Source organism: Acipenser ruthenus, chromosome 60 (genome assembly GCF_902713425.1).
Source record: "Acipenser ruthenus chromosome 60, fAciRut3.2 maternal haplotype, whole genome shotgun sequence".
Taxonomy (NCBI): Eukaryota; Metazoa; Chordata; class Actinopteri; order Acipenseriformes; family Acipenseridae; genus Acipenser; species Acipenser ruthenus.
The window spans coordinates 2,494,239-2,519,643 of NC_081248.1; the positions used below are offsets into that span (position 1 = coordinate 2,494,239).

General features: G+C 47.4%; 1 protein-coding gene across 1 annotated transcript in view; it reads right to left on the bottom strand.

The window, feature by feature from the left end:
* Positions 1-820: 820 nt before the first annotated feature.
* Positions 821-25,405, bottom strand: part of LOC117409967 (glutamate receptor ionotropic, NMDA 2D-like) — a 78,244-nt gene continuing 53,659 nt past the window's right edge. The window contains exons 3-15 of the mRNA XM_059018554.1: positions 21,735-22,336; positions 21,050-21,316; positions 20,504-20,838; positions 19,952-20,066; positions 19,614-19,825; positions 19,214-19,382; positions 15,716-15,869; positions 8,975-9,100; positions 7,348-7,577; positions 6,995-7,155; positions 6,569-6,756; positions 5,783-6,015; positions 821-3,976 (exon numbers count right to left, since the gene is read on the bottom strand). Of these exons, the coding sequence (XP_058874537.1) occupies positions 821-3,976; positions 5,783-6,015; positions 6,569-6,756; positions 6,995-7,155; positions 7,348-7,577; positions 8,975-9,100; positions 15,716-15,869; positions 19,214-19,382; positions 19,614-19,825; positions 19,952-20,066; positions 20,504-20,838; positions 21,050-21,316; positions 21,735-22,280 (5,892 nt within the window). The 5' untranslated portion in view covers positions 22,281-22,336. The remainder of the gene's footprint in view (positions 3,977-5,782; positions 6,016-6,568; positions 6,757-6,994; positions 7,156-7,347; positions 7,578-8,974; positions 9,101-15,715; positions 15,870-19,213; positions 19,383-19,613; positions 19,826-19,951; positions 20,067-20,503; positions 20,839-21,049; positions 21,317-21,734; positions 22,337-25,405) is intronic.

The following is a 25,405-nucleotide window of genomic DNA, read 5'->3' on the forward strand; positions in this document are numbered from 1 at the left end:
GGTTTGATTCCAAACCGATCTAATTAAGATTAGCAAAGCAACCGATGGAAAAATCACAATGTGAAAAAACATACTGTATTGCAAAAGTGTTTCCTATACTGTCAAATATCAGGTACCAAGAGAGTATTACATCCAGGTGTCTTTATAATCGTCTTTAGTTGTCTTTTTGAAATTCACGTCAAGTGAAAGTTCTGCTACAAACACAGTTCTAGGTGCGGAAAACAACAATGTAGAACAGAAATGTAGAGCCCATCGAATTCATCAAGGAAGCTGTTATTAATGTCAAAAAGCTTCTGTCCGTTATATAATTGTTTCAGATTGGATTTCAAGGCTAGTTCCCTTTTCCCCATATGCATTAAAGGTCACAGACTTCTCTGCTGGCTGTAAACAATTTTTGATGATGTCTGATTTAATTACATTATTGGCTACATCTTGGTCTGCTTGGTCAGGCAAAGTAGTCTAAGATTAGTTCTAGTCTGAGATTTATAAGTGTGTAGGGTGTCTCTTATATAAACTAATCCGTGGTGTGTAGGGTGTCTCTTATATAAACTAATCCGTGGTGTGTAGGGTGTCTCTTATATAAACTGATCCGTGGTGTGTAGGGTGTCTCTTATATAAACTAATCCGTGGTGTGTAGGGTGTCTCTCATATAATCTAATCCGTGGTGTGTAGGGTGTCTCTTATATAAACTTATCCCAGGTGTGTAGGGTGTCTCTTATATAAACTAATCCGTGGTGTGTAGGGTGTCTCTTATACAAACTTATCCCAGGTGTGTAGAGTCTCTTACACAAACTGATCCCTCTGTGACATCGCAATGATGTCATACCTCGGACTCCAGGCTGGAGAAGTGGGCGGAGCCTCTCCTCGAGCAGAGGCTCTTGGACTTGAGTGGCAGGTGAGGGGAGTAAAACCTGCGGGGGGGCGGGCAGGAAGTGATGCGCTGGTACTGTTGCCGGGCGCTGGGGGCGATGGCTGCGGTTGCCAGGGGGAGGAGCAGGGCCTCGGCGACGGTGCTTATGGGCTGCGGCTGTGTCTTGGCTGCCAGAGAGGCGAGGGAGGGCTGCTGGCCACTGGCTGTCTCCAGCCGGGGTTTGCGTTTGCTTGCCGCCCCCTGGCTGTCGCTGAAGCTCCTGCACGTGGGCAACTCTTCCTGACTCCGACAGGAAGTGAGGTTGGCAGCAAGCAGCGGCTGCTGGGGCTGCAGCGCTGGGAGGTTATTCTGGTGTCTCTGGCAGCAGCAGTATGGCTGGTCCGTGCTGTGAACGTGACGGCATTTCTGCCTCTCTCTCCTCTCTCCTCCCCTCTCCCTCCCTTTCTGTCTGCTGGGCTCCTGTTTAGTGGGGATTTTATCCACTGACCAGTAGCGGCGAGGCAGGGGCGGGGCTTGGTTTGGCCACTCCGCCCACCATGCCCCTCCCTCCTCCCTGCCCTCCTCCCCTCCACCTCTGCTCTTCACGCTGCCCCCTTTCTCCCTCGCCGGGTACGTTCCAAAAAAGAACTGGGGCGACAGCTGCTTCCGCACCCCTGGATCCAAACTCCCCTCCTCCCCCTCGCTCCCCTCCTCCCCCCCCCTGTAGCGCTCAAAATTTCCAAATTCATCCTCGAAACCTGGGAACTCCCTGAAGTCCTTGAAATCCTTTGAGTCTGGCAATTTCGACTGATTCCGACGACGTGGAACCTCCTGGAACTTTTCCTGAAATGTCGGCTGCTCTGGGAAATTTTCCTCTCCTTCATCATCAACATCATTATCATCTTCATCATCATCATCATCATCGCTTTCTTCTACCTCAGACTCATCCTCCTCCTCTTCCTCTTCCTCCTCCCCCTCCCTCTCCTCCGATGACGCCTCAGAATCCTCTTCCACCCTCCCCTGTCTCCTCTTCCCGGGATCTACCTGTACTTCCGACTCCGACTCCTCGCTCTCTGATCCCGACCCCCCCACCCACCCCTCCCCCGTCCGCACCACGACTCGGGAATGTTGCGGACACTCCACTTCGCTCGGGAAGTGCAAGAGAAGGGGTCTGGTCTCTCCTTTCCCAGCCCCTCCTCCTGCACTGCCAGCCCCCCGTTTCCCCACCCGAAAACTCCCCTTCCCTTTCTTCCTGCCCCCCTTCTCCTTCTCCCTATTCCTGCCCTGGTTCCTATACCCTGCAGGATGGGGCAGGTCCTCGGGGTAACCTTGGCGGTGGTGGTGGCAGTGATGGGATTGGTGATGGTATCCCAAACTTTCCAGCTTCTCCAGCCAGCAGCAGGGGTAGAAAGGACTGGGGAGCTCCTCTTCCGGGGAGCCTCGAACCCTCCTCCTCTTTCCTTTCCTGGGGCCCTTCTTGCCCCTGATGGGCTCCGGGGGGGACTTGCCTCTCTGCTTCCCCTTCCTGGGTTTGCCTTCCCTGGGTGGGAGAGGAGGGGGAATCAAGCTTGAACAGGAGGTGCTGTGCTGGGCTCGATGAGAGCCCTTCCTGCTTAGCCGACACCTGCTCCCACTGCTGCCGCTGCCCCTGTTCCGGGACCCTGAGGCAGGGCGCCTGTCCAGCAGCAACAGCTCATCCTCTGAGTCCACATTATCCAGATCGTCGTCTTCCTCCTCCGAGGAAGAAGAGTCTTCCTCCAGCTCCGAGGAGTGTCTGCCTCTCTCCTCCCCCCTCATCCTCTTCTTCCTGCTCTGCTGCTGTTTCTCTGTTGAACCCAGAACCCCTCCTTCCACTCCTCCTCCCCCTACCCCTCCCCCTCCCCTGGCCCCCTCCCTTCCTCCTCCCCCTCCCTCTATCTCCCCCAGGTCTCCCCCCTTTTTGTCCCTGATCGGCACGTTCTCATAGAGGGGGATCAAAACCTTTTCAGCTGCTGTAGCTGACTCTGCTGATCCCACAAACAGTTTCTCCTTGCCCTCCTTCACTTTCCCCACTTTGTTCTTGGCCTTCACCTTCTTCGTTGGCGTCACCTTCTTGTTCTTTCTCTTACCCTTCTTCCCGTCTCCTCCCCCCAGCCCAGCTTCGCTAACAGACTCCTGGAAAGTCCTTTCCCTTTCCCGTTCCCTGGGCTGCTTCCTGGCAGCCTGGCTCTGCTGGTTCTTCCTCTTCCAGAGCAGGGCCACAGGGATGGGCCACAGATGGTTCGGGATGACCTCTCCTCCTGCTCCACCTATACCTCCCTCCCCTGCCTCTCTGTCCTGGGAGAACCGAGAGTCCGTTTTGGGAGGCTTGCCCCCCAGCTTGCCCGCCGCTCCCTTCTCCCCTGCTTGGGAACCCAAGCTCGGGCCACTCTGAGCGGACAGTGTCTCGTCTATCTCCTGGATGATGGTGAAGTAGCTGGGGGGTGGGAGCAGTGCGGGGGCGGTCTGTTGAGAGACAGAATTGGCTCTATGCTGCTGTTGCTGTTGAGTTTGTACATTCTGCTCCCCGTTATAGGCAGGCATGATGGCCAGGGAAGACTGCTGATGCATCGAAGGGAGGGGCTGCAGGTTAAGGTTAGGATTAGCGGCCTGCTGTTGCTGCTGCACTGATATTGGGTTCTCCACGCAGGACAGCCCGGCCGGGTCGATGGGACCATAATATCTCCGATACCCATCAAGAGCCGACCACGAAGGCGGGGTCTTCACCTTTTTGGGGAAGTTCGGAGCCCCAGTGAATAGTTCCGTTACCCCCCCGCTCCTCACCAACCTTTTGGGGCCCCCTCCCCCCCCTGGTTGTATGCCGGGGCCCCTTGGGCCCCCAGCCGAGGACCTCCAGCGCTCCACCACGGCTGATCTGCGGTCGGGGCGGGGCAGGAAGGTGGAGCAGGGCAGGGGGGCCGAGAGGAGAGGGGGCTGAGGGGGGTTCGGGGGTCCCAGCGGGGGGAGGGAGAGGGAGGGGGTGTTGGGGAGAGAGGAGGAGGGTTTCTTGTGAGAGGAAGGGGGAGGGGGCAGGTGGGAGGGGTGGATGGGGTGAGGGTGAGGGGGGTCTGTCTCCTCTTCATCCAGACTGCAGCAGCTGTACATCCCCTGAAGAATAAAAACAGTAATAATTATAACAGCAATAATAATAATAATAATAATAATAATAATAATAATAATAATAATAATAATGACAAAAAAACACAATTATAATTCCTGTCCCCATTGGAACCAATGAGCAGAAGCTACACTTGTAATTTCGCTGAGAGTAGATCTCACACTCAGAATGTCAATAATGATGATAATTACAACATCAGTAACAATGACAATGATAATAATAATAGTAAAAATAGTAATGATAATAACACTGATATTAATACTACTACTGTTTCTAATAATACTATAATACTAATTAATAATATTAATAATGCTAATATGTATATTACTACTACTACTATAATAGTATTCTAATCTCCCATTTTTTATGCAAAGTTGTAGGGAGAGTAGTAGCTACCCAGCTTAATGAATTTCTTCCAGTACATAATAAATAAGAGACATTTCAGTCAGGCTTCCACCCTGGCCATGGTACTGAAACTGCACTTATCAGAGTGGTGAATGATGTGCTGTTATCTTCTGATACGGGCTCACCCTCGCTTCTTATACTTCTAGATCTAAGTGCAGCATTCAACACTATTGCTCATCCTATTCTAATTGATCATCTTGAGAATCTAGTGGAATTGCCAGGTTGTGTCCTGTCTTGGTTAAAATCTTATCTTTCAAAGAGGTTTGAATTTATTAAAATTGAGGAAGAATCCATGGTTCCGTTCTAAGCAATGGGTGTCAAAAAAAAAACGTTTTGGGATCACAGAATCAACTAAATAATATAAATCCATCTGATTTTACATTTGGTAGTTTCTCCTCTGAGTTGAAGGCTGAAATAAGAAATGTGGGTGTCATTTTTGATCCAGATCTTTCATTTCAGCCTCACATTAGGAATGTAACTAAAGTGCATTTTTATCATTTAAGAAATATTGTTAAACTAAGAAGTAATTGTTTGCTGCAGGATGCTGAGAGACTGATGCATGCTTTTATAACATCTAGGATTGATTATTGCAATGCTCTTTTCTTTGGTATTTCAAGTTGCATTTTATCTCAATTAGCTTGTGCAAAATGCTGCTGCCAGGGTTTTAACAAGAACAAGGAAGTATGAACACATTAGCGCTGTGTTAGCAGCATTACATTGACTTCCTGTACGGTTTAGGAATGATTTTAAGGTCTTGGTTCTAGCTAGTGGTGGGCAACGATATGAAAATGCTATATTGATATCAATAATATCAAAGTCTTCCAAAACACAGAAAACTATAATTACACAATTGCTATATCAAATATATTTTTCTGTGTTTTGGAAGACTTCAGTATTAACGATATATAAAATGTACACTGGACCACCAAGCCATCAAATATTATAACACTAATAACAATTATATTAATATTAACATTCATACCAATACTAACAATACAAATACTAACAACAATTGCCGTACTAATAATGCTAATACTACTAATAAGGTAATGTTAATACCCTATTGAGACTGTAAGGTCAATGTACAGTGGCTCAGTACAGCTGCAAGGTACGCAGTTGTGGGAGAATGTTTAGCACTCGGGATACACTCGGGATACAGACGAATAAGGAACTGGTACGTGGGGTTCATTTGACCTTCTGACCTTCTGTGTCTGGAACAGCATTTTGACTCACACCATTTTAGATACTGTTAGGAAAACAGAGTGGAAGCAGAGTTCACAAAATTCACCTGCACACACACACAGTTAGGAATAAACTTACTACCATAGTAATTGGTATTGTGCACACTCCTTTACAGACATAAAATTAGATTCCTTACAAGACACACTCACCCGGCTGATCGCTAACAGGAAGTCCAGTCTCCCAGAATGCCCCATGCAGTGACGCAGCTTCCAGTAGATCAGGTGCTCCCAGGCGAACACCAGTAAACTGAGTCCCATTGCCACCAGTAGCATGTAGAACACTCCGGCCATGTTATCAATGTCCAGCTTGCTTGACATGACCTCGATTTTATCATTGTGACAGATCCCAGACAGCCAGAGCCTCTCCAACATCTCAATCTCATCTGAGAGGAGAGAGAGAGGGGGAGAGAGGAGAGAGGGGTGAGTTTACTGGACATCAACAAACCCATCTCTCCATTTCCTTTTCCTCTCCCCCCCTCCCTCCTCTCCCCTCTTTACCATCTCCCACGAACTGCAGCAGTGCCAGGTCGACAGCTCCCCCCCTCCCCTCTTTACCATCTCCCATGAACTGCAGCAGTGCCAGGTCGACAGCTCCCCCCCCCTCTCCTCTCCCCTCTTTACCATCTCCCATGGACAGTGCCAGGTCGACAGCTCCCCCCCCACCTCTCCTCTCCCCTCTTTACCATCTCCCATGAACAGTGCCAGGTCGACAGCTCCCCCCCCCCCTCCTCTCCCCTCTTTACCATCTCCCATGAACAGTGCCAGGTCGACAGCTCCCCCCCCTCTCCTCTCCCCTCTTTACCATCTCCCATGAACTGCAGCAGTGCCAGGTCGACAGCTCCCCCCCTCCTCTCCTCCCCCCTCTTTACCATCTCCCATGAACTGCAGCAGTGCCAGGTCGACAGCCCCCCCCCCTCTCTCCTCTCCCCTCTTTACCATCTCCCACGAACTGCAGCAGTGCCAGGTCGACAGCTCTCTTCCACTTGGACCCCTTCTGCAGCGCAATACCGTAGCCCGTGGTCGCAAACACCTTCCCCGAGCCGATCGTCATCACCTTGCAGCCCTCGTCCTTCCGAGCCATGTAGTTCAGCACAGCAGCATCGTAGATAAACGCATCCAGCTTACTGACATAGAGAGATGAGAGGGGAGGGGAGGAGAGGACAGGAAAGAGAAGAGGAGAGAGGGAGTCAGAGAGGAGAGAGGAAAGGGAACAGTGTTAATGCATACAACACACTGTTAATATTACTGTGCTTCCAGAAAAGAGAGAAAGAGAGAGACAGGGGAGAGGAGAGAGGGGAGATAAAGGACAGGGTAGAGAGAAGAGAAGGAAGAGAAGGGAGAGGGGACTGGTCTGTTGCTCACCCTGTTTTCAGGTTGTTCAGCGCCTCCTCCACGCCTCTCTGGTTGTACTTGCCCATGTACTGGTGCATGTCCGGATAGTTACTGCGGATGTTTTTCTCAGTGCTGCCATTGGGGACTGTCCCAAATTTCAGAGGAGGGTACTGTTCATAGGGCTTCTGGAACTGAGGGGGATGAGGTGGGGAGGGGGCGAGGAGGGGAGGAGAAGGGAAGAGGAGGGGAGGAGGAGGGAGCGAAGGGAGGGGGAAGGGTTAGTGTCAAGCTGCTGTTAGAGTTACGTTTCAGATACATTATAAACCCAAACATCAACCCCTCTCCGCTCTCTCTCTCCTCTCTGTCTCCTCCCTTCCTCTCACCTTCTTGTCGCTCAGCCCCGACACAGTATCGATGTACTCCTCCTGGATCATGAAGGCTGCCAGGTTGGCAGTGTAGCTGGCCAGGAAGATCACAGCGAAGAAGGCCCAAATCAGAACCATGATCTTGCTGGTGGTACCCCTGGGGTTCTCGACTGGGACGGAGTTATTGAAGACCAAAGCCCAGAGCAGCCAAATAGACTTCCCGATCGTGAACTTCGAACCCCCAGGGCCTGAGAGAGAAGAGGAGAGCTACTGAGAAAGACTTCAAGTCGAAACATCTGTCACTGAATTTACATTTAGGATGCTGTGGAAGACATTTAGTCAAAACATCTGTCACTGAATTTACATTTAGGATGCTGAGAAAGACTTCTAGTCGAAACATTTCTCATTGAATTTACATTGAAGACACTGAGAAATACTTCTAGTTGAAACATCTGTTGTTAAATTTGCATTGAAGTCACTAATAAAGATTTCAAGTCAAAATGTTTGTCATTGCATTTACATTGAAGAGAGAAGAGAAAGACTTCTAGTTTGTCGATGGATTTACATTGAAGACACAGATACTAGTATAGTATAGTATTTTATGGTATGGTGTGGTGTGGTATTGTATAGTGCAGTATAGTATAGTATAGTATAGTACAGTACAGTACAGTATAGTTAAGGCTTCTGATTTTTGGTTTATACTGATAACCAATAAAACACCCCAGATACAAAAGAAATGAAATCAGTGTAAATCCATTAAACACCGAGAAAAAATTGGAAATGGTTACTCAATGTACCTCTTTTCCTGACTTGTATCTCGCATTGATTCATTCTGATTATTTTAAACTCACCCCAACTACTGAGTGGCAGCAAATTCCTAAATTTCTATTGGAGGATTGTACACTCTTGCAAGATTTCAAACCAGAATACGATTAGAAAGGAGCATTGTTCTGGCTTGCCACATTTAAAACTATATTACAGATCGAGAGGGAGAATTTACACGCTCGCAGAATTTAAAAAAGAATTGCAAATTGTGGCGAAATGTAAGAAAATGCCTAGACAGACAGCAAAGCAAAGACGGTAAATTGAAGAGTGCAGGTATTATCAACTTACTATACACTGTGACAGAAAAAACAGCCCAAGCATTTTGGAAAGTAACCGATAACAATAACTTCAAACAGTATATAAAGAGCGAAAGCCCCCCCCCCCCCCCCAAAAAAAAAAGATTTTCATAAAACTCGAAAATAGCAAAAAATAGCAAAGAACAGAAGCCCTAATTATAGTAGTGTTCGGTATAGCACAGTATAGTATAGTATAATATACTATAGTATATTATAATATAGTATGATGGAGTATATTATTATTAGTTTATTTAGCAGACGCCTATATCCAAGGCGGCTTACCGAGACTAGGGTGTGTGAACTATGCATCAGCTGCAGAGTCACTTACAACTACGCCTCACCCGAAAGACGGAGCACTAGGAGGTTTAGTGACTTGCTCAGGGTCACACAGTGAGTCAGTGACTGAGGTGGGATTTGAATCGGGGACCTCCTGGTTACAAGCCCTTTACTTTAACCACTGGACCACACAGTATAGTATGATATAGCACAGTATAGTATGATATAGCACAGTATGGGAGACTCACGTTTGCCGGACGCCAGGCTGCGGTTGTATCCAACGGGACTTAAGAACTCGAAGATGAAGACCGTCACCGCGACAACCGTGAGACACATGACAAACATCATCACCCAGACTGCAGGGCTGTAGGGCTCTGAGAGAGAGAGAGAGAGAGAGAGAGAGAGAGAGAGAGAGAGAGAGAGAGAGAGAGAGAGAGAGAGACATGATAAACATCATCACCAAGACTGCAGGGCTGTAGGGCTCTGAGAGAGAGAGAGAGACATGACAAACATCATCACCTAGACTGCAGGGCTGTAGGGCTCTGAGAGAGAGAGAGAGAGAGACACATGACAAACATCATCACCCAGACTGCAGGGCTGTAGGGCTCTGAGAGAGAGAGAGAGAGAGAGAGAGAGAGACATGATAAACATCATCACCCAGACTGCAGGGCTGTAGGGCTCTGAGAGAGAGAGAGAGAGAGAGAGAGAGAGAGAGAGAGAGAGAGAGAGAGAGACATGATAAACATCATCACCCAGACTGCAGGGCTGTAGGGCTCTGAGAGAGAGAGAGAGAGAGAGAGAGAGACATGATAAACATCATCACCCAGACTGCAGGGCTGTAGGGCTCTGAGAGAGAGAGAGAGAGAGAGAGAGAGAGAGAGAGAGACATGATAAACATCATCACCCAGACTGCAGGGCTGTAGGGCTCTGAGAGAGAGAGAGAGAGAGAGAGAGAGAGAGAGACATGATAAACATCATCACCCAGACTGCAGGGCTGTAGGGCTCTGAGAGAGAGAGAGAGAGAGAGAGAGACATGATAAACATCATCACCCAGACTGCAGGGCTGTAGGGCTCTGAGAGAGAGAGAGAGAGAGAGAGAGACATGATAAACATCATCACCCAGACTGCAGGGCTGTAGGGCTCTGAGAGAGAGAGAGAGAGAGAGACACAAGACAAACATCATCACCCAGACGCAGGGCTGTAGGGCTCTGAGAGAGAGAGAGAGAGAGAGAGAGAGAGAGAGAGAGAGAGAGAGAGAGAGAGAGAGAGAGAGAGAGACATGACAAACATCATCACCCAGACTGCAGGGCTGTAGGGCTCTGAGAGAGAGAGAGAGAGAGAGAGAGAGAGAGAGAGAGAGAGAGACATGACAAACATCATCACCCAGACTGCAGGGCTGTAGGGCTCTGAGAGAGAGAGAGAGAGAGAGAGAGAGAGAGAGAGAGAGAGAGAGAGAGAGAGAGAGAGAGAGAGAGAGAGAGAGAGACTTTTGACTTTTTCATAAAATATAAATAAAACACAAAAAAGCCAATATTAAAAAAAAACTAAACAGCAGCTCTCCCTCCTCACTCAGTGAGCACAAGGCGTCTCCCACACACCACCTCTCCTGAAAGCCCTCCAGGTTACTGACCATTTGAAAATAATTAAAATCCACCATTACCCGGCTGATTGCTAAAATACAAAACAATCGGACAACGTCTGTTAGTCCTGCCTCTAAAATCTCATTTTTCCTGGATTTTAAAATGGCCAATTTTGCCTGCCCTAAAATAAAGTTAATTAAAACACTCCTATTCCTTGATTTAAAACTATAGGGGAACCCAAAAATAAAAATCTCCTTGCTAAAAATCACCCCAAAAGCTTGCAGGAGCCCCTGCAAGAGATGAAAGAACGACCCCAGCCTGACACAATCACTGAAGGTGTGGAACACTGTCTCCTCCTCCCCATATAAACAGCACTCCGCACTGATGCTGAGGAACCGTCCCGTAGACACGGTGCAGTTCAGGATCCTCCACTGCAGGTCCCCTACTCTTTTAGTTAAGGGTAGTTTGTACAACACCCTCCACGCTGGCTCTCTTTCTTCTGCTACCTGTAAATGGCTTCTCGACTTTGTGTCTACAAGCCCTTTTAGCTGCTTGGACTGGACTGTTTTAACATGCAGCTCATGTACCTTTTTCCCTCTGCTGTGTGGCGAGCTATACTTTTTACTCTCTCCACTTTATTATTATTATTATTATTATTTATTTCTTAGCAGACGCCCTTATCCAGGGCGACTTACAATTGTTACAAGATATCACATTATACATTATTTCACATTATACAGATATCACATTATTTTTACATACAATTACCCATTTATACAGTTGGGTTTTTACTGGAGCAATCTAGGTAAAGTACCTTGCTCAAGGGTACAACAGCAGTGTCCCCCACTGGGGATTGAACCCACAACCCTCCGGTCAAGAGTCCAGAGCCCTAACCACTACTCCACATTGCTGCCCTATACTTTCCCTATTCTCACTCCTTCCCCGCCCTCTTCCTCACCTAAACCTGGTGATAAAAAAAACTATAGGGAAAAAGGGGTCCCCTCCCTGATCTGCCCCCCCAGCTAGCCCCTCCCCCAAAGCCTCCTTGAGTTTCGGGGGGAGAGAGTTCTTCAGCTCATTAATCATTCTCTCAGCCAGCCTCTCCGAGTGCCAGCCCAACCGTCCAGCCAGCTGAGCCGCTGAGATCCAACAGGGGTGGCCTGACACGATCAGGTGGGCCAGTCGGGTTATACCGGCCTTAACAAAACTGGCACACAGCACCTTCCTCAGCATACAGGAGCCTTTTCACTGCCTGCAGTCTGAAGGCTGCCACACTGCTGGCAATGCTGACCAGGCCTTGCCCCCCTTCATTAGTCGGGAGGTACAGAACTGCTGGCCTCAGCCAGTGTCTCCCACTCCAGAAGAAATCCAGCAATATCCTCTGAATCTCCTCTACCATTCCCCGTGGGGGGTCCAGACACGTCAGCTTAGGCCACCAAATGATTGATGACCAGGACCCTCCTCTTGAATGACAGCTGAGCCAGCAGCCCCTGCCAGCTGTGCAGCTGCCCCCTCACCTTATCCACCAGGCCCTCCTAGTTCTTCTGCATGAACAGCTCTGTCCCAAAGAACACCCCCAGCACCTTAATCCCAGTCCTGTCCCATTGTAGGGCCTGAGGCAGTGTGGGGGGCCCCCCCTCCTGCCAACCGCCTGACAGGAAGGTGTTGCATTTTGCCCAGTTTATCCGTGCTGACGATGCTCTCTGAAACACTGCCAAGCTCTCCTTCAGGGCCTTGACGTCCCCATCACTGCACACAAACACGTTCACATCATCAGCGTAAGCTGATACTTTCACAGAGACAGGGATGGGTGAGGCAGGCACTGCCCAGCCAGACAACCTGCCCCTCAGAAGATGCAACAGTGGCTCTATAGTCAATGAATACAGCATGCCAGACAGAGAGCAGCCCTGTCTAATGCCCCTGCTCACTGAGAAAGGTTTGCTCAACCCATTATTAATCTTTAAAACACTAAAAACATTAGCGTATAAAAGCTTGATGTAGGAAATAAAAACAGGGCCAAACCCGAAGTCTCTCAGGACTTTTACAAGGTAGGTGTGGTCGACCCTATCAAAAGCCTTCTCTTGATCAAGGGAGACCAATCCCACATTAAAATGACATGTTTCACTCAAAGTCAAAAAATCTCTAATTAAAAACAGGTTATCAAAAATAGATCTTCCTGAGATACAATAACTTTGATCTTTATGTATTACTGTACTTAAACACTTTTTAAGTCTATTTGCGAGACATCTAGAAATTATTTTCGAATCTGCACATAAAAGTGGAACAGGTCTTCAGTTCTTTAAAAGGCAGAGGTCTCCTTTCTTGGGCAGCAGTGTGATCACTGCCCTGCGGCAGCTGAGAGGCAGTTCTTTTCTCTCCAGACTCTCCTTCAGCACCTGGAAGAAGTCCTCCCCGATCACTGCCCAGAAATGCCATCTATCCCAGGCGCCTTCCCGCTGGAGAGCTGTGTCATTGCAGTGGTCAGTTCCTCGATGGTCAGCTCTGTATCCAGTCCTCTCTGCTCCTCCTCACTCAGGCTGGGTAGATCCTGGAGCAGGGTCTCTGTGTCATCAGGATCACACTGTTCTTTAGTGAATAGCTGCTTGTAGAACTGCACAGCTGCCTCACTGATCTCCTCTCTGCTGTGTAGTTCTCTGCCGCAGGGCGTCCGCACACACCTTAGCTGCTGGCTGCATGCTCTCTTTTTCTCCAAGCCAAAGAAGAAGGAAGTGGGTGCATCCATGTCCCTCAGCTCCACAAAGCGAGAACGCACCAACGCCCCCTTCACCTTCTCCCTCCAGCAAGCTGCCCAGCATTTCTTTGTTCTTTTATTTTTTGGAAGGTTTGCTCATTAGAGTGATCTTCGTTATTTTCTAAATTAAGAATGTCTCTCTCTAACTCCCTGACTGCTTTGTCTAGTGACCTGGTTGCCTCCAGGGTGTACTGCTGACAAAAAATTGTAATTTGTTTTTTCGCAATGTCCCACCACTGCCTTAAATCTTGATAATTGTTCTTTTGTTTTTGCCAGATTTTCCAAAACTCTTTAAAAATATTTCCAAATTTACAGTCTTTTAATAATTGAATGTTAAAGTGCCAGTAAGAAGATTTGTGCCCTTCGGTTGGAATAAGTTCATTAACTAACAGGCAGTGGTGGTCTGACAGACTATTAGGAATGATACTTGCCCCTACAAAAACATTGAGGTGACAATGGAATGAATAATGCTGGTCCAGTCGTGCTCTAGATGTGTAGTTAATACGAGACTGGGACCAGGTGTACTGTCGGGCATGAAGGTGCAGACACCTCCATACGTCAACCAGGTCACTGGACAGTAAAACTGCAGTCAGCTCTCTGGAGGATTGAGGATGAGGCTCCTCAGTATTCCTATTCTTTGTAAAATCTACAGTGCAATTAAAATCTCTTCTATTTGCTTTACAGTGACAGCCATGTCTGATTTAAAAAGCACCGCTACTCCCGCGAAGGTGCTGGAGCCGTGACTGAACACACCCTGACCACCCCACTCTGACCGCCAGACCGCCTCATTCTCCTGCTCAGTGTGCGTCCCTTTTCTGCTTTAAAAAATCAAATAACTGTGTTCTTTTAAAGACTGTCTACAGCCATGAATGTTAAATGAAATTTAAGTTAAAACAAACACTAAAAAATAATAAAGTCGTATTAAAAAAATCCATATTAAAATAATGTTTTTGAAGGTATCATTTTCTTTACCGTCTGTACACTACTTTTTTTAAACGGTATCTCTTCTGCTGATCTAGCTCCTCAAGTGTGGACTTCCTGGAGACTACATGCGCAGAATGTAAAAACAATTTTAAATCAGGAAAAAAACTTTTAATGTCCACTCCCCTCTTACCTTTCGTACTGTCGAGAAAGTTGCAAATGTACTGCAGTGTATAGAGTTTTTTCCTGACGGGTTGGCTGTCAGGGACGTCCGAGATTAACGAGGAATCAGAGAGCCCCCCGTCATCCGACTCGTACATGCCCTCGTCTTCCTCGCCATCTGCCCCATCTTCTTCAGCGGCCTCGCCGCTCTCCACAGCCCCAGCTTCAGCCTCGGTGCCCCCTGTCTTGTTACCTGTCTCGTAGTCAGACTGGAGCAGTTCTGTGCTTGTGCCTTCTTCCTCAGGGCAAGGTGGCACAGCCTCCGGGGAAGACGTCAGTTCCTCTTCAGACATCGGTTGGGGATCGCCTCCGCTCTCCGCAACTTTCACGCCGGGGGACTGAGTCTTCTCCCCGCTGCCCACAAACACTAACCCAGGGTCTCACTTGGGCTCTCCTTCTTAAGACTGTTTGTTTTTATTTTTCTTTTTTTTCGCCACCATTTCAAACTCTTCTTGGCTTTGTCCAGTCTCTTGCCCTGAGGCTGTCTGCGCTTGGCTGTGTCTCTTATGCTGCGGTGTCGACACTGCTTCAGGCACGGCTGAAGCTGCTGCTTCAGGCACGCTGCCTCGGGCTCTGCTGGTTCCACCGACATGGGCTTTGATGGCTCCAGGGGCTGCTCGTCCTCCCGCTCTCCCCGATCGCCCCTAGCCTCCTCCCCGCCAGGAGCTCCCTTATCCTGCTCTGCTTCAGCCCGATCCCTGTTTCGTTTGATGTCCCTGAGCTCCACATTTAAAACACCTCATCGTATCAGAACTAGCAAAAACAACACAATTCATCCCCTCGACATTAAAATTACACGCTACTTCAATAACTAAATTAGGATTGTGTTGTAAAATAAACGCTTGTCTTCTAAAAGACAAGACATGTTTAACACTGGGAGTTTTACATCCTACAGGGATCGTCTTAATGGGATACATCAATTTTCCATATCTTGCTAACTCTCTTTCCAGTAACTCGTTTTTTAAGAAGGGAGGGACATTAGACAGTATTACTTTGGTTACGGGGGTCACTAAAGGTGAAACTTCAATAAAAGACCCCTGCACACTAAACCCCTCCTCCACTAGCATGTTTATCAAATCCAAATCAGTTAAAAAAATGACTAGAGCTTTACGCATCCTTGAAGCTGATTTTATTTTATTGAAGCCCACAACCTCTCCTACCGCCACCCCGATATCAGGCACACAGCGGCAGCCGTGCCGGCGAGTCAGTACCCCCCCGCTCCCCCCGAACTACACGCCATATCGGCATTTCTGCTGATCTACGATCAGCTAAACAAACAACAATGACTCGCAAATATACTAAAACTATTACGATAAACCAACAAACAAATTTTACATGAAACGCAAAAATATAAATATATATAAATAAATAATTGCAAAAGCTTAGACTCTCCTGAATCACAACTCCTGCGCTCCACTCACCACCTGGCTCCTCCCACAATCCGAGAGAGAGAGAGAGAGAGAGAGAGAGAGAGAGAGAGAGAGAGAGAGAGAGGGAAAAAGATCCAAACATACCGAGGAAGGCGGAGGGCGAGACAGTGCCGTTGCTACGGGAGACCATGACACTGATCCCCGTCTCCACAAACGGGACGGAGAAATCCACAACCTCCGACCTCTCCTCATTGATCGTGAGTGAGCCAATTGCCATGTCTGCTCGCTGATACACCACCTGACAGAGAGAGAAGGGGATTATAACACACACATAAATAGAGATAACAATAACTACTATTATTACAGATGGTGAGAAGGGGAAAGAGAGAGGGGCAGCAGTGTGGAGTAGTGGTTAGGGCTCTGGACTCTTGACCGGAGGGTCGTGGGTTCAATCCCAGGTGGGGGACACTGCTGCTGTACCCTTGAGCAAGGTACTTTACCTACATTGCTCCAGTAAAAACCCAACTGTATAAATGGGCAATTGTATGTAAAAATAATGTGTAAAAAAATAATGTAATTGTATGTAAAAATAATATGATGTCTTGTAACAATTGTAAGTCGCCCTGGATAAGGGCATCTACTAAGAAATAAATAATAATAATAATAATAATAATAATATTATATAGTCCCATTTGGTGGCACTACTGCAACATAAACACTATCTGTACCATAGTGAGGCGGGATTCTGTGCAAGCGCCAGTGTGAAGCAACTTATAAAATTCTAAAATGGCTTGGATAACTTAAACGCCGTGATTGGCAGACAAGATCACATGACCGTGCAGTAAGAATTGTGTTATGCAAGACTAGGGACAAATCACTCTGGAGATCAATCCATTTCCTTGGATTTATTTTCTTTAAAATCTTGATCTCATGGCATCATGGCGATAGTGCCTGTACAAAATTCCTCCAGACTGCAGGATCTGAAAAAGTTTTAGGCAGGTGTGAAAAAATGCTGTAAAGTAAGAATGCTTTCAAAAATAGACATGTTAATAGATTATATTTATCAATTAACTAAATGCAAAGTGAGTGAACAGAAGAAAAATCGAAATCAAATCCATATTTGGTGTGACCACCCTTTGCCTTCAAAACAGCATCAATTCTTCTAGGTACACTTGCACAAAGTCAGGGATTTTGTAGGCATATAGTCAGGTGTATGATTAAACAATTATACCAAACAGGTGCTAATGATCATCAATTCAATATGTAGGTTGAAACACAATCATTAACTGAAACAGAAACAGCTGTGTAGGAGGAATAAAACTGGGTGAGGAACAGCCAAACTCAGCTAACAAGGTGAGGTTGCTGAAGACAGTTTACTGTCAAAAGTCATACACCATGGCAAGACTGAGCACAGCAACAAGACACAAGGTAGTTATACTGCATCAGCAAGGTCTCTCCCAGGCAGAAATTTCAAGACAGACAGGGGTTTCCAGATGTGCTGTCTAAGCTCTTTTGAAGAAGCACAAAGAAACGGGCAACATTGAGGACCATAGATGCAGTGGTCGGCCAAGGAAACTTACTGCAGCAGATGAAAGACACATCATGCTTACTTCCCTTCGCAATTTGAAGATGTCCAGCAGTGCCATCAGCTCAGAATTGGCAGAAAACAGTGGGACCCTGGTACACCCATCTACTGTCCGGAGAAGTCTGGTCAGAAGTGGCCTTCATGGAAGACTTGCAGCCAAAAAGCCATACCTCCGACGTGGAAACAAGGCCAAGCGACTCAACACAGGAACTGGGGTGCAGAAAAATGGCAGCAGGTGCTCTGGACTGATGAGTCAAAATTAGAAATATTTGGCTGTAGCAGAAGGCAGTTTGTTCGCCGAAGGGCTGGACAGCGGTACACGAATGAGTGTCTGCAGGCAACAGTGAAGCATGGTGGAGGTTCCTTGCAAGTTTGGGGCTGCATTTCTGCAAATGGAGTTGGGGATTTGGTCAGAATTAATGGTCTCCTCAATGCTGAGAAGTACAGGCAGATACTTATCCATCATGCAATACCATCAGGGAGGCATCTGATTGGCCCCAAATTTATTCTGCAGCATGACAACAACCCCAAACATACAGCGAAAGTCATTAAGAACTATCTTCAGCGTAAAGAAGAACAAGGAGTCCTGGAAGTGATGGTATGGCCCCCACAGAGCCCTGATCTCAATATCATCGAGTCTGTCTGGGATTACATGAAGAGAGAGAAGCAACTGAGGCTGCCTAAATCCACAGATGAACTGTGGTTAGTTCTCCAAGATGTTTGGGCCAACCTACCTGCCGAGTTCCTTCAAAAACTGTGTGCAAGTGTACCTAAAAGAATTGATGCTGTTTTGAAGGCAAAGGGTGGTCACACCAAATATTGATTTGATGTAGATTTTTCTTCTGTTCACTCACTTTGCATTTTGTTAATTGATAAATATAAACTATTAACATGTCTATTTTTGAAAGCATTCCACGCACATTCCATGCACATTCCATTCACATTCCACGCACATTCCATACACATTCCATTCACATTCCATGCACATTCCTCACACTATAGGAAGTGTGCGGCCAAACGATTGCACGGCTAACAGGGTGGGTTAATTTGCCTTCTAGGGCTAAAAAGCGGTCAAATTGACCAATAACTACTTTTTTTGCATAGAAACATGTCCAAAAGCTGTACCACATGTTCATGAGATTTCAGCAGTGAAGATCCCGTTTGTGGTGTAACCTCGCGCAACGTTCTACTATAACTAAAGGCCATGAGATCTGCTGGAAGTAACCCTGGCAAGGACAAAATATGCATACAGTACGAGGGGTTTAGAGACTTCTTCATTCACCATTCTTCTTCAAGCAGGCAGCTCCTCCTCTTCATCTTGGAGGGGGCAGCATACCACGTGGGCCCGAACTCCCTGCACGTAAGGCACCAACCTTGATCCTCCAGGCAGCCGAGGAAGGTGTGTAATCCGCCATCCCACAGGACTTGGGACGCATACGGGCCCTTCTCTGGCTTTTGGGCAGGCAGCTGCTGCTGGGCAGTCTGGCGAACCCATTTGTCCACAGACCACCTCGTCCCTGGTGAACGCCTCCAGGAAGCAGGGGTCTTTTCTGAGGGGCTCAAACCCCACGAGCTCTGCACCACAGAGCCCCTTCAGCGTCCCACCGCTGCTGCTCTTCATGCCTTTCTTCCATTCATTTATTTATTTATTTTAACTGCAGTTCCATCTTTAGGGAGTCTTCTGGCACCAACAGGATAGTGTCAGGTATGAGACTCAGAGTAAAGAAGCTGCAGTTAAAGCACTAATGTTTATTAACAAAATAACAAACAAAACCAGAACAACTAAACAAGGTACAATGGCCAAAACAAAAGGTCTAACCAAAACAAGTCCTACACAACAATACACACTATTTACACTGCAGACTTCTGCCCTGCCACCGTGGTACATTTTGAAATTTGGAGCTATATGCATACACAATCAATACGCAACTATGAAGGATGTGTATACATATATGCATATTCAATCGTAAATAAGAAATATGCAATCTGAATTTTCACTCTCACCACATCTCCAACAGTGTTGTACTGTTGTATATTCCAGAAACTTTTCTCCTCACCTCCCCTATCATGCCATTCCATACCCCTTCAATCTTCTTGCCATGCTTCCCATTGGTCACCAGGTAAAGGTCATAGGTGAAAGCGACAGTCTTGGCCAATCGTTTGAGGATATCGATGCAGAACCCCTTACAGCACATTTTCATGGGAGCCAGACCGTCGGAGAGGGAGCTAAAATCAAAAACACACAGCACAGGAAGTGACTCCACCACCTGCTCTACCCCCTCTCCCCTCCTACAGGTTGAGCTATCTTTATAGCTGTAATAATACACTGTAGAGTGGTTTTATAACAGCAATAACACATTGTAGAGTGGTGTTAGAACAGCAATAACACACTGCAGAGTTTTATAACAGCAATAAGAGACCGTGCACTGGTGTTATAACAGCAGTAATCCCCCTCACCTCTCTGACAGGTTGAGCTGCCTCCTGCATGGCACAGAGTCTCGAATGCAGGTCCCGCTGGACGGGTCCGCCCCCTCCACGATCACGAAGGGGCGCTCCTCCAAGGTCACAACCCTGAGGTGCTGAGCCCCATCGGGCGGCTCAAGGAAAGTGCCATAGCGAGACCAGACCGGATAACGCATCCGGAGAATCCCGTCATCCCAGGAGCCCACCTGACAGGAGAAAGAAGAGAGAGATCGGGGAGAGAGGAGAGATCATTCCACTATATCAGTAGCATACACATAAGCAGTATACTCCACTATATTCCAGCATACCCAGTATAACAAGCTCCCACTCACCACCTCCCAGTTCCTCTCTCTGTTCAGTGCGATCACCACAAGTGATGGATTGACTAGGTAGCCGTCACTGTTGAAGGAATAATCTCGACCACCCAGTGAGATATTGGAGAAATACCTGAGAGGAGAAACCAACAACCAATCAATAATCAATCAATACAATAATCAATAATCTGATCACTCAATAATAGACCAAGAACCAATACATTCATCAATATCCTGTGGATCTGGGGAAATACCTGAGAGGAGAAATCAATAATGCATCAATACAACAATAATCCAATCAGCAATCAACACCCCTGTCAATAAGTAATCACTATCCCGGACAGGAAGACATTCGAGAAAGAAAGAGAGAAAAATATATACACTGATCAATAATCAATCAGTAGTCATTGATACACCCACAGTGTTAGTTTCTCTGTCTCTAGTTACCTGTGCAGGCAGTGTGTTAGTTTCTCGGTGTCTCTAGTTACCTGTGTAGGCAGTGTGTTAGTTTCTCGGTGTCTCTAGTTACCTGTGCAGACAGTGTATTAGTTTCTCTGAGTCTCTGTTTACCTGTGCAGGTTTCCCTTGAACGTTCTGGTCTCGTTGGGAGCCCCCTGGCAGTCCGTGCTGAAGTTAGGCAGACTCCCGAAGTCTCGCCGCAAGGCCACCGCCCCCTGTGACAGGATGGCCACGCCTCTTCCTGTGCGCCTGCGCACATCATCCCTCCAGCCGGCTGGCCGAACCACAAAGAGAGAGAGGGGGAGGGAGTCGGGGGGGAGGGTCTCGAGGGAGGAGAGGGAGGGGCCCACTGCGAACCAGATGTGAGACGGGCCTGCCAGCCCTGCCCCCCTCGCTGCACGGAACACAGACTCTGCCTCCTCACGGGAGCAATAGAGGAGACGCACCTGAGAAAGAGAGAGAGGAGAGAGAGGAGGATAGAGAGGCAAGGAGAGAGGAGAGGTGAGGAGAGAGAAGAGACAAGGGAGAGGTATGTTAAACACACTGTACAGACAGAGAGACACCCTCTCCCTCTCCCTCACAAACATAGACCCACAGACTGAGACAGACACACTCTCCTCTCCCTCTCTCCCTCCCATCCTCTCCCCCCCCACTCACCTGCGCCCCGTTCTCTTTGAGCAGTCTCTTGGTTCTGGCTCCCCCCGGGTCCTGGGTCAGGTTGAGCAGCACCAGGGAGCGGCTCTCCCAGCCGATGAAGGAGCCGTCGGTCAGCACCTCGACGAAGGACAGGAAGTCCTCATATCCGGGGTGACGGGTTGAGACCAGGGAGAAGGAGGTCCAGTCATATTCCTCCAGAACCTCGAAGATCACACGTAGCTGCTGGGCCGTGGAGGAACCGAGCTGCAAGAACGTGGAGCCAGACTCCTGCAGAGGACAGAGAGAAAGAGAGAGTAGAGAGAGAGGAGAGGGAGAGAGGAGAGAGGGGAGAGGGGAGAGTAGAGAGGAGAAAATTAGACAACATTTTAGTCTTTAATAAGATTTTTCTAGTCGAAATGTTTGCCATTGAATTTACATTGAAGACATTGAGAAAGACTTCTAGTTGTTTGTCATTCATTTTACATTGAACACACTGAGAAAGACTTCTAGTGGAAATGTTTGCCATTGAATTTGCATTGAAGACACTGAGAAAGACTTCTAGTGGAAACATTTGTCATTGAATTTACACTGAAGACACTGAGAAAGACTTCTAGTGGAAACGTTTGTCATTGAATTTTCAGTAGTGGATTAAATATTCAATACTAGAGAGGGGTCAGGTTAGGGTTAGAGACTCCTCATCACTCACCTTGGGGGTGTGCACCAGTGCGGCCCCGCCCCCCACCCCCACGATGGGAACCCCGGTCTGTGCTGACAGGAAGTCGAGGATCTGAGCGACGGCAGTCGACGCCCCCTCACCATCCCCGCCCCCTTGCAACGATGTCACTTCCTCCTCGTAGACCACACCATGGATGGGCAGGCTGGAAAGGACATCGCAGAGCCGCAAGATGAGGGAGCGAGGGCTTGTCTCGTTCAGGACCACTGGAACAACATTCACGTCTTTATAATCCTCAAAACCAGAGCTCCTAGTCAGCCCGGGGCTGCTGGGCAGACTGGAGCTGCCTGAGAGGTAAGTCGCCCCCACATAGGGGCCCCCCAGGACCAGCCGGGGCATCTCGGGGGGGTAGGAGGTGCCGCTGAACACCACAGCAATGTTCAGGACCCCCGAGCGGTGGGGTCGCGGCTCGTCCGGAGCTCCACCCAGGAAAGGGGAGGAGCAAGCAGCCAAGCCAGCCAATAGGAGCATCCTAGAAGTGAGGAGGAGCAGGGGGAGGGGCATCGAGGCCGGAGGCATCGCGAGACGGGAAGGGGTGGAGTTCAGAACTGACAAGACGGGCCGGAATCTGGGATCTAAAACCAGAGAGAGAGAGAGGGGGGGGAGTGAAAGACTGACAGGCAGACAGACAGTACCCCACAATGCTGTTTATGGATAGAATGATGACAGAGAGAGAGAGAGAGAGAGAGAGAGAGATTTAATAAAAAAACACTGATAAAACTGGACTGAATTTAATTGAATTGAGAGTGAGTAGAAATTTACAGCATGATTTATAATCATCTGATAAAGGGGGAGAGAGAGAGAGTGAACTGTGAAGAGATCTGCTTGTTAAACATTCAGTCCTATTAACTGTGGCTGAGAGATAACTGCACTAGATCAGTCTCAATCACCCCACTCCCTCTGACTCTGTCTCACTCCTCTTGCTTTCCTCTCCCTCCCTCTCTCATCTAAAAATCTCTGTTTTTCTTTCAGATTGTGGAGCTAGATCTTACTCATTGCCAGTCTGAACACACTATATAACCCTATAAACCGTTAACCAGCTACCCAACATGGTGTCGGTATGAAGCTGTAATTGAGTGTGCTGGCATTGCCCGCTGTGTGCTGGGCAGAGCCTCGATGTACTGTACTGTACACAGGGCAATGCTGGCAGTACCACACTATATAACACTATCTCTCCCTCTCCCTTGTCCACCACACATTTCACCTCTCATACCTCTCCCTCTCTTTCTTCTCTTCTCCCTGTATTTACTATATCTTCTCCCCCTCCCTCCAGTTTCATTTTCTCTCTCTCATTCCTCTCTCTTCTCACCCTCTACTCTCTTTTCTCTCCTCTACTCTTTCTGAACAGATGTTGTTCCACACATTAAAATAATGACCTCTATCTTTCTCTCACTCTCACCTCTCTTACTAGCTTTTTTCAATTTTCTAGAAGGACTTCTCAGGGGCAGAGGCACAGAGGGAGGTAAGAGAGAGGAGAGAGGAGAGCAGCGAGACAGAGCTGGAGAAGAGAGCGAGGAGATGGCAGGCTGCTCTAATCATTTCTGGATGTAACCAGTTTGAGTGTCGGACACACTGATAAGATCTCTGTACATCCAATCAGCCTGGCTCACAAACCTCATTCAACTACTATACATCTCCCTACCTTCCTCTCTCTCCTCTCTCCTTCCTCCCTCCCTCAATTCTTCATCACTCCATCTCACTCCTCATCTGCTCTCCACTCTCTCCTCCCTTCCTATCTGTCTCTTTGCCACTGAAGAATCCTTCTAGAAAATTAAAAAGCTAATAAGAGAATGAGAAAGATGAGAGAGAGAGGGTAGAGAATAAAGGAGAGGGGGAAAAGAAAGAGGTGTCAGAAATGTATGCCCAGTATGATATTGCCACCTGCAGCCTCACTGGAAGTGCAGGCCTTTCTGTTCAAACTGGGATATTTCATACAGATACAACATTTCTGTGCATTTGCTGTATTAGCTTGGTAATGCTTGTGTGGCTTGTCATGTCAATAAAGAATTTGAGAGAGAGAGGAATAAAAAGAGAGAGAGGAAGGGCGAGAGAGAGGGTGATGAGAGCGAGGAGAGAGGAATTCTGGGGACTTTTTAAAAAGTTTAAAGCAAACCCTGTGTCCTCTATAGAGCTCTCAGAATCATGTCTAAACTACAGCAGGTTCACCAGAGTGGAGCCATTATTAACCTGCCCACTGTGTCCTCTATAGAGCTCTCAGAATCATGTCTGAAATACAGCAGGTTCACCAGAGTGGAGCCATTATTAACCTGCCCACTGTGTCCTCTATAGAGCTCTCAGAATCATGTCTGAACTACATCAGGAACACCAGAGTGGAACCATTATTAACCTGCCCCCTGTGTCCTCTATAGAGCTCTCAGAATCATGTCTGAACTACATCAGGAACACCAGAGTGGAGCCATTATTAACCTGCCCCCTGTGTCCTCTATAGAGCTCTCAGAATCATGTCTGAACTACAGCGGGTTCACCAGAGTGGAACCATTATTAACCTGCCCCCTGTGTCCTCTATAGAGCTCTCAGAATCATGTCTGAACTACAGCAGGTACACCAGAGTGGAACCAATTATTAACCTGCCCCCTGTGTCCTCTATAGAGCTCTCAGAATCATGTCTGAACTACATCAGGAACACCAGAGTGGAACCATTATTAACCTGACCCCTGTGTCCTCTATAGAGCTCTCAGAATCATGTCTAAACTACATCAGGAACACCAGAGTGGAACCATTATTAACCTGCCCCCGCAACACTCTGCCCCCTAGTGTACAAGAAATACAGCATTAAGAAGCATATATAGACCTGAATACTACAGTCTTGTACCGTTATTAATCCGCCCCCTGCAACACTCTGCCCCCTAGTGGATGGAACAAATACATCAGTAAGAAATATCAAATATATCCTCTTTACATTCACTAGGGGACAGACTTCTATTCAAATTCATGAGTCTCGTCCGCACTGGAACCTATTAGCAGCAGCTACACTTACAATATCGCTGAGAGTGTAAATCCCGCACTCAGCGTGTCAACGGCAGATTAAATACATTAATATCAGTCTGCTTTTTATTTAGAGTCAATGTCTTATTGTCTGTGTCAGGTGGCTATCTTTAATCATGTGCAGAGTGCATTTCATTCTCCGGCACTCTTTGGGCCTCATTTTATGGTGCACGATAATTGCATTACTGTGCACATTAATGACTTCCATATTTACTATTGCAATTTCATTCATTATCACGCGAAATAGTGGGCATATTATGGTGCACGCTAATTTTATTGTGCCACACTGTGGTAATCAGAATGAATATGTGATTTGTATGGTGATGCATGATGATATATTTAAATGAGGCACCTCACTCTGAATAATGAGCTTCATTCACACCGTATTTACTAAAGGGTGATAATTGTACTGTGCACATTAAAGTGATTGATAAGTAGTTCATTTGGACACCAGGCTTTAACCACTGACAGGCGCACTGTTTAAACCTATTTTTCTGGCCTGAAAACCAGTGATGTGCAGTTCAATGCTTTCTACCAACTTGTCTGATTCATTCATTTTAGTGAATCGATTCAACAGATTTGTTCGGTTGATTCACTGATTCACTATCGCGAAATAAATACATCTTCCTGAATTCCTT